General features: G+C 38.6%; 1 protein-coding gene across 5 annotated transcripts in view; it reads left to right on the top strand.

Annotated features, from left to right (window-relative positions):
- Positions 1-695: 695 nt before the first annotated feature.
- LOC123957972 (potassium channel subfamily K member 4-like) overlaps positions 696-12,752 on the top strand; it is a 21,762-nt gene continuing 9,705 nt past the window's right edge. The window contains exons 1-6 of one of the 5 annotated variants that reach the window (XM_046031122.1): positions 696-852; positions 3,508-3,683; positions 6,221-6,528; positions 10,047-10,164; positions 10,591-10,760; positions 11,965-12,151. In XM_046031122.1, coding sequence (XP_045887078.1) covers positions 6,340-6,528; positions 10,047-10,164; positions 10,591-10,760; positions 11,965-12,151 — 664 coding nt within the window. In that variant the 5' untranslated portion in view covers positions 696-852; positions 3,508-3,683; positions 6,221-6,339. Of the gene's footprint in view, positions 853-3,478; positions 3,684-6,207; positions 6,529-10,046; positions 10,165-10,590; positions 10,761-11,964; positions 12,152-12,752 lie in introns of all 5 variants that reach the window. The other 4 variants (XM_046031121.1, XM_046031120.1, XM_046031123.1 and 1 more) reach the window with 4 other exon arrangements.

Below are 12,752 nucleotides of genomic sequence, written 5' to 3'. Positions count from 1 at the left end.
CAGTTGTCTCTCTCTTGGATTAATTTCTCCTTGAGCACCTCTGGGTCTGAGAAGTGTATCGGTGTACTTTAGTATTTCATGTCATGAGTTTAGGTCTGTTGGTTCCACTGTCAGCTGCGTGAGAGAAGTTGTTTGTGATGCTGGAGTACAATTAAGTCTAAATGATTGCCATGGTCCAATGAAGAGATCCTCAAAGCGTTTTAAGTGGAATATCTCGGTTAAATCACATCAGTATTTCCGCAATTAGAGTCCTCTCCCTTTGCCTCTTGGTCATGAGCACATTGTTGAGAAGGTGCTGAAAGCTTTGAATGAGCAGACTGGGATCAAAGAATAACAGTCAATGGAAGAGTTAGGCTTTTAGAGTCTGTTTTATTTCATGATGCAATTCCTCCTCAAGTGCAAGAAAAAAACTGTGTGGACCATAACTCTGACTTTGAAGAAACAAGTGTCTCTTTACTTCCCAAAAAGAGAGTTTGGAAGGGCGAGGAGCTAAGCCCCCCCACATCCAGCTCAGGAAACTCCGGGGCCCTCTGCTCTTCCTCTGCAGTGACGGCACTTAATCACACTCGCAGCGCTGTAATGCTCCTCCTCCTCCTCCCCTCCTATGATCTGCTCTCCTCTTCTCTGTCAGAGTGATGTAGAGTCACGAGAATGGGGAAACACCTTCCAAGGAGAAAACACACATGCACTTTCACAACACACACACACACACACACACACACACACACACACACACACACACACACACACACACACACACACACAAGAGCTCCTCTCCGAGGGCTGAATGGTGAGAGAACAGCACATGCTGCATGAGATGAACTTGGATAGCAACTTTTCTCCAAACTGAAGGTAAGAAATTCAGAAATAATTTCTTTCAGGGAGAGTTACATCATTTTATTCTGTTGTTAATTTTCACTTTATAAGCTGAAATGTGTACTTTTATCATACATTACTGCATGGTTTTAGATTCAGTTTGCATCTGAGGCCTTTTCTCCAATATTTCCTTTTTATCTTTTTAACTATAGTTTACCAAGTATAGTAGCAGACTGTCACACTGATTTAAAAATAAATGATCAATCCCCCTCTCTAACATTCCTGCCAATAGAAATTCTTTCAACCCTGACACTACAAACAACACCGTAATTTAAGTGCAAAATTTAGAAAACAACTTAGCTTAAAACTATATTTTAAGTTTCATGCACTGGCGAGTGCAGCTGCTGCTTTTGATAAGCGTTTCATTCTTGTTTGGTTTTGTAGCCTCAGAGGAAAAATGGCTGCTAGTTTATCTTTTTCTATGGAACTTCTGTAGTCCAAAACAGTCCCATTATTTTTGAGGATAATTCTTTCCCAGAGCAGGAAACCAGAGTTGTAACCTGTGATCTCCTTCTGACGTCAGTGATGGCTAACTGAAAAACAGACAAATACTTTTTGGGGTGATTACATCTAAAGGAGCTTCATTTTCTCCCAGCACTGTAAATTCTTCAGTAGATACTATGTCCTCATTCGCAGACGGTCATATTCATCTCTGGAGGATTGTCAGCGCAGATAAGGGGTGGGACAAAATCTTTGTTTCCCTGGCTGTGGCAGATAGTCATGTTCACAATCAGGCCTCTTTTTGTTAGCTGGCGTACAGTAGAAACAATATACACTCACTAAAACCCAGCAGTTGGTTTTGTTGACAATAGCTTTACTTCCTAGTTGCTCATAGTCTCACAGATTTCACTTCTGTGTAAACATCATAATAGAAATAGCAAAATCAACAAAAAGAACCCAATATGTAGAAAAGTATTGAACTGGAAACAAAATAAAGAAATGACCGTAAAGCATTATTATTACACCAAATAAGGAAAGTGTTCATGTTTTATATGCTATATTAGATAGTTATTTCCAAGTGTATATTACCTTTTGTTTGCCAAAAAGTAATTTGCAGACTATCAAAGGAAAGAATGTGATATCCTCCTTCATAGTGATATTATTTATGTGTGGGGTCTGTTAGAGAGTCTAACTCGCCGTTAGACTTTGTATGAACAAACTGTTAAGCAGAAATCTAAAAAGACGTATTTATTAACCAATCTAGAGCGGTAGTGCTGTGTAAAAAAACACTAGCCACAGATATAGAGCATATAAAAATCCGTTGTTTAACCATCTCTTTGATCCCAAACAGGAGTAATGTATCAGACTTCCTGAAAAATGTCATCAGTTCAAAATCATGTTCATAAATCATCATTATAAATGTAGGAAAGACATGATAAAACATTGTTAAAGACATATTTTCCCCCCATAAACAAAGTCAGTTATCTAGTTAGAAATATTATATTAAAATTAAAACCTTTTCTTTTTCCCTTAATTAAAAAGTCCACAATATGAATCTACAATGTTGTTTGTCTTTAAAAGTTTAACTGCTTGACACAAAATGACTCTTGCTTTACTGTGAAGTCTGTTGTCAGTGTTTGTGCACTGGAGGTTTCCAGTTTCTGCATCGCACTTGTAAGTTGCATACTGGACGATTGGCTCCAAAGTAGTTGATGTCAAAACTCCTGCTCGTACAACACGTGTTAAACTGAGATTTAATGTGAGAACAGAGAGAACTTTCCTCCTTTGGCAGATTAATGTGAAAACAGCCTTCTAAACCCTACACAGTGAAATTAAAACATCCAAGTGACAAGTGAAGTGACAATAGCCAAGTAATTTTGTTTAGTTTTTTGAGGCTTGACAGTTAAACTAGGGTCTAACAAGTGAGAGAAATGTCTTGAGATGTTTTAGATTTCTTCTGTAGTTCAGCTCTTTTTTTCAGATTTGCTTTATACACCTACCTTAAATGTAAACTTAAGAAAGCTCATGTACATCTTCTCCCAGCCTTGTGCTTCTTTTCAAACAGCTCACCTCATGATTTATTTCCCCACCTGCCCCACTGTTTAACTTCAGATTAGATCACCGCCTGTCAGCCACAGTCCTGCACTTTCTAAGCTGCCCTCACTCAATATCTTAGCAAAATATCAAAATATGCCAACGCAGGTTTAGACAGTGATAACTAATAATATCTGTCAAGTGTTGAAGCCAGGGGCAGAGAGCGAGACTGTCCACATAAACCAAAGCCAACAGTCCATTAGCGCAGAATGCTAACAGTCAGCCAGACTCTGGGAAATCTCAGAACATTGTCAAGATCCATGGGGAGAGGACCAGGGCCGGCTGACCTAGAGCAAGAAGCTCCTAAATCCCAGTCCCCTGTGTGTGTGTGTGTGTGTGTCAAAGGTAAACACAGTTCAAAGAAAACATTAGACGAAACAAATGAAGATAAGCGATCAACATGTTTTCGATTAATGTCAAGATGTATGTTTGGGGTTTGGCAGAGTCTAATCGTTTGTGAGACCACTGGCAGGGTGGCCTGGTGTGTGTCAGTCCCTCCCTGGTTATTATGACAAAGTCTCGACAATGTGAACTCTTATTTAATGCCACTCATACCCTGCTGAAACAGGTCCTTTGTTCCTGTATCATGTTTACCAGTCTTCAAATGGCTTGAAGAAGAAAGAAAAGGACCCACAGTCCTCCAATCCTGAACACTGAAGACGCAGGACAACCAGAGAGAAAGCAGAACAAGGATACAGAGGAAAGAAGATTTCTCCGTCACCTGACATGTGGGGCTTTAACATGGGATGAGCTCCTGACATCCGTGACTTAAGGTAATATCTTCATCAGCCTCTCAGTCATAACACTTTCTTTATTCATCATAAAAGCTATCATAAAAAGAAACCACATTAAACACGTGGAAGTGAATAGCTTCCTTTAAAATTACAGTTTTGCTCAATTTGGCTGTGATCACGTTGGATGCACTTCTTAACACACTGCACTTTATTTCATTTTATTTGTTAGACTGAAAGGAGTGATTACTGGCACGAGTAATCCAAGTTAAACAAGCCAGTCAGTGTGACACAGTGGAAACAAAGATTTTTATCTGGAGGGGCAGATGTGTTTACCTGGTGACAAGCAGTACTACTAAGGTCATATGGGTTTTTCAGATTGGTCTTAGAAACGACAAGTTTATAACAGAAAGACTACGTTACAAACTGGGGGTGCTGAGCGAAACGGCGTAGACATTTACGAGGCAGTGAGGGTCTAATACTGCTTTCATATACAATAGGAGAGATTCCGATGTGAAGATGGTTGTTTATTTACAGAATTGATCGTGTGAGGATTAAAATGCTGTGAAGTGACAATATAACACCATATCCATTAAGTTGACGACCTTTGGTTGATGTGAGGCCTCCATAGTTGTTTGATATTCAGGCACTTCAGTGTTATTAAAGAGGAACTCAGCTGATTTTTATACATCAAAGTTTGCTTACAGATCTTGAGGAGTACTGCTATATATACAGTGTACATATAAAAAAAAAAAGTAGTACAAAGCCTTTTGTGGCTCCAGAGGGGAGCTGTGTGAAGTCAGTGATGCCACTTGAGTCTGCATTGGTTGGTTCTGAAGACTACAAGTTTAAAAAATGGGGTGTGGAGTTACAAAGAAGTGATCTTACCAAACCTCTGTGGCTTGCTCCTCATCTCTGCTTGAAGCTAGCAGCTCGAGGCTACATTAGCCGCTACTAGCATGTCCGAACCGAATCTCTGACCAAACTGTCGGTAGTCGAGTTGTGGATAACGTAGGCACCGTGTATTTTTGTTAGTATATTTTTTGGGCCTTTTTAAGGGAGGAAATGAGGGAAAGAGAGATAGGGAGCGATATGCAGCAAAGGGCCGCATGCCAGATTTTAACCTGGGCCTCTGTATTAAGGTCTTAGGCTGGTACATGTTTTTATTATTTTTTTTAAATCTGTCCATTGCAGTGTTAGGATGTATAGGAATGCAGTGCTAAATCAGAGGAGTACACATTTAAGTGCAAATTCAGATACATCAGAGCTTTCAGAAAAATCATAATTATGACAGATGTTGACATGAACACTATTTACAAGTTGGATGCCATCAAGCTGCATTTGGGATATATCCCGTGTTTTGGAACCTTGCTGCTTTTTAATCTTTCTCTTTGTGCGCTCGCTGCTTGTAATGGGTTCTCCTTTAACACCAGTGTTAACCCACCTACGATATAAAATAACTGTTGCTCTCTATGGGTAGAAACCACAGACTGTATATAAAAAGGTAGAAACGTTTAAGCATATTTTACTTTGAAAATTATGTCACAATAGTAGGTGTTAAAGACACTATGCAAGTACATAGCGCTTTTTGCAAGTATTCTACAACAACACACACACTCAAACCCCGTTGGCAGCCAGCTACCATGTTAGGTGCTATCAAAACTTTTGGGAGCAATTTGAGGAAAACTGTCTTGCCCACACACACTTTGACATTTGGGCTGGAGGAGCTGAGGATCAAACAGCTGACCTTGACATCAGTAAACAACCTGCTCCAAATGGTGGTTTAGTGCTGATCTACCCTTATTTCCTCTGGTTGATATGACTCATCATCCTCATCTTAACCAACAGGCAGAGCTACTGTATCTTGAATATCTCTGAGAACGTTCTGAGGAGACGGTACATAACTCTCTTTGTGTCTGTTGACCGCTAAGACTAAACTAAACTAAGAAATTGTTGTACAACGAAGTGCAACACCATGAATGCCTTTTTGTCCTCCCATCTCATAAGTGTACCCGGGGCCTTAAGAGATGGGGGATAAAATCCACAGGAAAAGCATTGAAAAGATAATGTTGTACTGAAAATTTGGAAAGTACCCACTTGATTTAGCTGACTCAGACCACTGAAGCCTCATAATAGCTTTGGTTAAGCTAGAATGCGTTTTGACACCGAACGAGGACTGTAGATTTTGTCCCCCATTTTTTATATCGGAGTCCCTTTAGGACGAGCTCTCTTTATGTTGTATGGACAAGGGGAATGATTACAACATGCAAGTCTTACAGTGTTCATTGTTTTAAGATAGACTTGGGTAAATATGAAACTATTCTTTTAAGGTTGTGGCTAATTCATAATGTATACTGCTGGTTAGTTTAAACATTTTATGGTCTGATGTAATGTACATTATTTATCTGTACTGCAGCCATCAGACTAATGTTGTGGGGTAAAAGAATGCAAAACACTAAATGAAAACACCAAGTGTGCTCATTTGACAACATGTCGGCTCTTAAATTTTCAGCCTTTCCAAGAACCCTTGTGTTGCTTGTTTACACGTCTGTGGTCACGCATACAGTCTCTTTCTAAAGGAACATCCTGTTTATGGCCAGCTGTACTCCAGTGTATCCTGACTGAGAGCCTGACCAGATCCTGGCCTCTGAGCTCTGACCCCTAACCCTGGAAGGGCGGGGGGGTCGACGGGGAGAAAATGCGGTGCACCACAGTCTTGGCCCTGCTGACGGGGGTCATGCTGTACCTGGTGATGGGAGCGCTTGTTTTCCGCACCCTGGAGGCCCCCGAGGAGAGTTTGGCGTATAAAAAGCTGCTTGCTACTAAGCAAACCTTCCTCGATAATAAGTCCTGTGTCACCGAGCTGGAATTCCACAAGCTTGTGAAGGTACCCTTGGACACACAACAAAGCAAACTCTCATTACATAAACACTCACACTGACTGTGTAAATGTGGCTACAACTCTAAAACAAATTTAGCGCAGACATACAGTATTTCTTTTGCTTTTCCCTTTTTGCTTTAAGATTTAACACAGGACACAACACATGTCTGTTTTAAGGCATGCTACATTAGCTTCCACAAAAAACATATTGTGTTTTATTGTGATATTTAGGTCCAGTGTGTAATATTTAGGAGGATCTATTGCCCGACATACAAAATAATGTACATAATTATGTTTTCAGTGGTGTATAAAGACCTGACTTAATGTACATATTGTATTGTACATACTGTAATCATTGCAGTGGTCATTTGTGGTTCTGTTTGTTACATAGAGCACTAAGCTACTTGCACTAAGGTTGTAGGTTTGAGTCCCACTGAGGTCACACGGTGAAAATCTCACGCCTTAGGGTGGTGATTCTGAAGTTCTGAATGTGAAGATATCAGGCAAATGAAACAACAATACATACATGTATATTAAGCAAATGTTTCAGCAGTGATCAATTAAGAACAATGAGCATAGTGATAGTAAAAGGTATTTTAATTGTACAGAAGAAAATCTAAACAAACATTCTGCATGTACTTTGTATTAACATAATGTATTTTATTGCAAAACATGTCTTTCTATATTTCTGTACCAAGTCAATGTCAGATGTGCACTGAGGACTGGGATTTAGGAGCTTTCCAACAGAAAGTTGTGAAAAAAGGTCCTTTGATGATCTATTGTGTTTTTTTGTACTAAGAGTTGTGAAATATTACCACATATTTATTTGAATAGTACCACAGCATCAGAAATAACTGTATGACCTAAGAATGAGCCATTTCTATCTACATACACCGCTGGCCCTCTTACAGTACAGTAGCCCAAATGGACAAACTGCTCTACATAGCATGTTCTGTCACTAAGTTGAATACATACGAAGAAGTAGTAGTAGTAGTTGACTGGTTTGTTAGAAGTAAGAACAGAAGAGAAATTAGGACAAATGTAGGACCACACGTATTATTTAGCACAAGAGCCGACAGAACGCGTCGGCCACCGTAGCTTCTCCTACGCGCTTGCAAAGGGGGAGGGGTGAGCGGTGACTGGGCAATTGGTTGCAATTCGCAACCCTCAACCCAAGATGCCACTAAAACTTACACACTAAACCTTTAAGTTTGTGCAAGAGTTTGAATATACAGCAGGTTTAAAGCACACAATGGAACATAACATTTTTTAGTCAGATAAGTCTCTGACACCTGTTATTAATGATCTCTAGAGCTGGGGATTTCAAACTGTGAGCCTCCCCCCTGGGGAGGCACAGGAGAGTTTAAGGGCCAGTGTGTGAGGTGCATTTCGAGTCTAAAACTACTTCTCCTAGTTATGACTGCTTTATGGAGTCAGACAGAAAAATATATTTTTAGATTCAGTGTGACTAGCACTGGCCAATGATATCACTATCTCCAGTGTCCATCGCGGAAAGACGCCCTTAAATCTGCTGAGAAATCATAGAAAAATGATGTTCATTATAACTCCAGAACTTGCCTGAGAATCATCACATTTTTCTTCAGGTTCTTCAAGTTTTCTTCAGTATCAAAGTAATCCATGGATAGTCTGCCTGTTCATACATGGGTACAGTGCAAACAGGAACTACTAAAACTACTTTTAATGGCCAATTTGCCAAAATGTAAACAAATAGCAGCCCACAGCTAACTTACAACATTATACTTCCTGTTTACATTCCCCAAAGCATAATGGGAACTGTAGTTCCAAATCTTAGAGCATGATTATTTACCAAATAGAAGACTAAGAAATAATAGCAGTAACAACACCCATTAATATTGATTCAGCATAAACAGAATAATAATTTTTAGGCTCAAAATTCCCTTCAACATCTTATATTCCTTAAACATTGACACTGTCCTCTCTCCCTTAATAACATTTATTTACATAGCACTAAGTATAGCAGAGAGGTGTTTCATAAAACAACATTCCCAATTAAGGGGATTTTAAAAAGTCTGACACAAGTTACCATGGAAATGTATCCCTCCTGAATAACCATGTCCTGTTTTATAATCAATCTGCCAAACTGAAACAATGTTTTCTCCAAAGTTCCCCCCTGAAGGACGAAGGCTTCCCGAGTCAAATTCCAGTACATGCCATATGTGTTTCGTTTTGACATGGGCTGCACATACTGAGCTCATCTGCAGTTTTCCAGTCAAAATACAAGTTTATAAACGCACTGCAGTTAATATAAAAAAGCTAAACAGTAAGTAGCATTTTCACCAGTTCATTCTCTTTTTAAATGTGAGCTAAATATAGATGAAAATACAAGAGGGCAGATAGCCAATTTGGTCTTTAAACAGTATTTTCACCTCATGGATGCTGTTATTTCAGTTGTATAAACCAGAGGTGGAAGGTAACTGAGTACATTTACTCAAGTATTTGTACTAAGTACAGTTTTGCAGTACTTGAAATTTTCTTCAGTATTTACATTTTCTTCTACTTGACCACTTTTCAGAGGCAGATATTGTACTTTTTACTTCACTACGTTTATTTGACTGCTACTGTTACTTTTCATGTTACGATTTTGCAAAACAATGTGATAAGTTTATACCACTCAGTATTAAAGATTAAAGCAGTAGTTTTTGGCTATAAAAGTATTAACAAGCTAATAACATAATGTAAAATAATATCAGTCACCAATGCCCTTTTTTTCTGCAGAAGGAGAAATCTTACTTTTGATACTTTAAGTACATGTTGATACTATTACTCAATACTTTTACTAGGATTTTGAATGCAGAACTTTTAATGGAGCATTTTTATATTATTGCATTTTTACTTTTACTTAAATAAAGGATCTGAATACTTCCTCGACTACTGGAGCAAGGTCACAAAAGTAAAGTTAAAAATAAGACTATTAAAACAGTAAAAAAAAAAGAAACAAACAATAAAACATAAGCATCACACCTTAAAAAAAACACACATTACATTTAGCACTGCAACTGATAGAGAACCTATGTCTAGAAAATGCAAATAGTTTTATTTTCTTGATGTAAAAAAAAAAAGCTGGTTGGGGTTTTTATGTTTATTTTAAGCACTTATACAAAGAAAGATTTCATTAATCATATCCAACTTGAACCCACGGTGATAAGATGACAAATGGAAACCTGAGCTGACAGGAGTTTAGTGGTGCTGAGTGTTAATTCTTTACTGTGAGCTAACTGCTGGTCTACAGTCAGCTGCTGAACATTTTTCTTTTGCTGTTTTTGTGGCAGTGGTTTTGTCAGATTTTTACTTAATCTCATTCTTCGAATTATCTGTTAAATATGCGCTGCTCTATGTATTCGATAATAGAGTAATATAAGAATAATTGATAAAATAGAAAAACAAATGTATAAAACTAAACAAAGGACAATCTGTCTGTGATAGATTGTGTTCAGATTTGTGTTGGAGGGTACAGTTACATATATGACAAACCTCCACTGCAGGGAGTGATGTCTGCAGTGGAGGCAGGCCTGGATGTGAGCAGCCTTCCTGCCAACTTCACCAGCCGCTGGGACCTGGCCTCCGCCTTCTTCTTCTGTGGTACCATCATTACCACCATAGGTAGGTTGGGACTCACCTTCAGGCTGCACTTTGAAGATCTTACAGCTATAAAATGCTCTCCTCTGTTGGAACGTTTACATACCTGATATGTTTTGGAAATGATTAGTAGGAGAACAAACTTTGTTTCCGTAATATTCAAGAGATCAGAGTTTAATTCTGAACAGACATGATCCTTTTTTCAAAACCAAATGGTAATCTGAAAACGTTTTACTTGTTTGTTTTTAATATAAGACTGGTAGGGATTTCCAGCAGAAAGGCATCTCAGAATCGGGTCTCAGTTCTCTTTTCAATCAATGTTAAGAAACTAAAGGGGCACAGCTTATGTATGTTGTCCCTTCTAATTTTAGATGTAACCATTAGAACTTGCATGCGTATTAACTTATATAAATAGCTGAAGATCCCAGTGTTCCCCTCTTTTTTGGACAGGTTTTGGGAACCTGTCTCCTAGGACGTGGTACGGCCAGTTGTTCTGCGTGTGTTACGCCCTGGTGGGCATCCCCATGTTTGGCATACTGCTTGCTGGAGTGGGTGACCACATGGGCACAGTGCTGCGGAGAGCTGTGGCCAAGATTGAGACCCTCTTCCTGGTGAGAATGGTCTGTCCTGCCCAGGAACCAAACCTCTGTTGGATTTACACCTCTCTGAATCACAACATCAAACCTACAAGGCCTACACCTACTTTTTTTTACTACTGTCTTAGCAGTGAATAATTGGGTTCTGTGTGATGTCCTACCTGGATGTGAATCATTGCTATTAGTGTAAATAGCTGTTCCTGTAGTTAAGATAGAAAGGATTATCAGTTTGGCCTAGTGTTTTAAAGAAAGATAATAATGTAGAAATGCTAAATAAAGTAGCTAGAAGTAGCTGCTGCCTCCACAAAAGTCACAAAATGGAAACTGAAAACTTATTTTATTTAAAGCCTGTATTATAGTGTAGGTTCAATATATTTTCATTATAATTGAATCTGGCCTTTTTTTTTTTCAATTAATCATTTCTTAATTTTGTTAGAAAATAGTGAAAAATGCCCTGTGTAAGTTCAAATGTCACGTTTTGTCTGACCAGCAGTCAAAAATCTGAAGCTATTCAGTTTACAATCATGTATGACAAAGAAAAAGATACAATTGTTACATTTAAGAAGCATGAAACCAGCAAATGTTTGGCTTTTTTGCTTGAAAAAATTACTAAAACAATTACTCCATTGTTGCTTTTCAGTGAATCGAAAAATCGGCCGTTCTAGTTGAAGCCCTGAGCAGATACACAAGATTCATCCTCAAAGGGCACCGTGGCTGAGGAGGACATATTTTACTGCCTATCCTGACAGTCTTCAGTCTTCAACATATTTCAGCTGTCTATTGTTAGATGCTGCTGTGCCTGTAAACAGTCAGGGATGTTCAACCTAGAAACCTTAATACAAAAATAGCTAAACAACAAAAAATGACAAAAAGAAAGATTAGACCTGACTTGACCTGACTCAGTATTTCACAGTAATGTATTGCAGAGTATAAAATGGCTTGCATACAATACATTGGGTATTGGAGGTTACTGAATAAATTATTCGGCATTAATTAACTCTGAATCTTATCTGAAAAAGGGATATTATGGACACATCAGCATGCATTCAGGTAAAAAAAAAGTTGACATTTGACCTGAAATTATTATAAATAAAACTGTCTGGTTAAAACCACACTTTAAGACTAATGATTCATCACCTTGTTTCATTCAATCTAATTGTATCCTTAATTTGTAACTATTGCAGTCTTACGTTTTTTTGTTTTTGTTCTTTCTCTCTCTCTCTCTCAGAAACGTAAGGTCAGGCCGACCACTGTGCGCGTGATCTCAGCGGTTCTATCCATCCTGATTGGTTGTCTGATCTTTCTCGCCGTGCCAACTGTCGTGTTTCAGAAAGTGGAGGAATGGTCGTTCCTGGAGTCGCTCTACTTTGTGGTCATAACTCTCACCACTGTTGGTTTCGGAGACTACGTACCGGGTAACTGACACACACACACACACAGACACACACAGACACACACAGACACACACACACACACACACACACACAATACAACAAGTTGCACATAACCTCATGTCTTACTTTAAACAGCATAGACAGCAGGTTTGTCTAGAGCAGTGATTTCTAACCTTGGGGTCAAAACCAACAAGATGGTTGCCAGAGTAGGATACAAGAAAATCGAAATTTTCTACACAAAAGTCTGTTTATTTTTCAGATTTGTCTTGTATATATCTTCTTGTGTAATACTGAATATTTTCTTCTATTTAGGCCTTTAAAAAAGATTTAAATGAAGCAGTCAGATAACAGGAACTTAATTATTAAATGGCTACAACCCATCAACAGGCACCGTTTCATGAGAGGTTGCAAGTAAACTTTAGAAGAGATATTGCTTTGCCGCTTTGCTCAGTGCAGGATTCTTGAGGTGCAGTGTGGGAGTCTGAGGGTGCTAATCCACAGAGCTAACTTACTGCCAATATCCAGTTTCAGTTTGCACGTTTTATAACCTTTCACGGTCTGTTCTAACTGCCAGGAGACATTACTTTTTTTCAGAAACCAAGAGGCTTTTAAAAATAACAAA

This window comes from Micropterus dolomieu, linkage group LG19 (assembly GCF_021292245.1).
Source record: "Micropterus dolomieu isolate WLL.071019.BEF.003 ecotype Adirondacks linkage group LG19, ASM2129224v1, whole genome shotgun sequence".
NCBI lineage: Eukaryota > Metazoa > Chordata > Actinopteri > Centrarchiformes > Centrarchidae > Micropterus > Micropterus dolomieu.
Note: the sequence above shows the minus strand (reverse complement) of the source record. Positions and strands in the feature narration are given on the sequence as shown.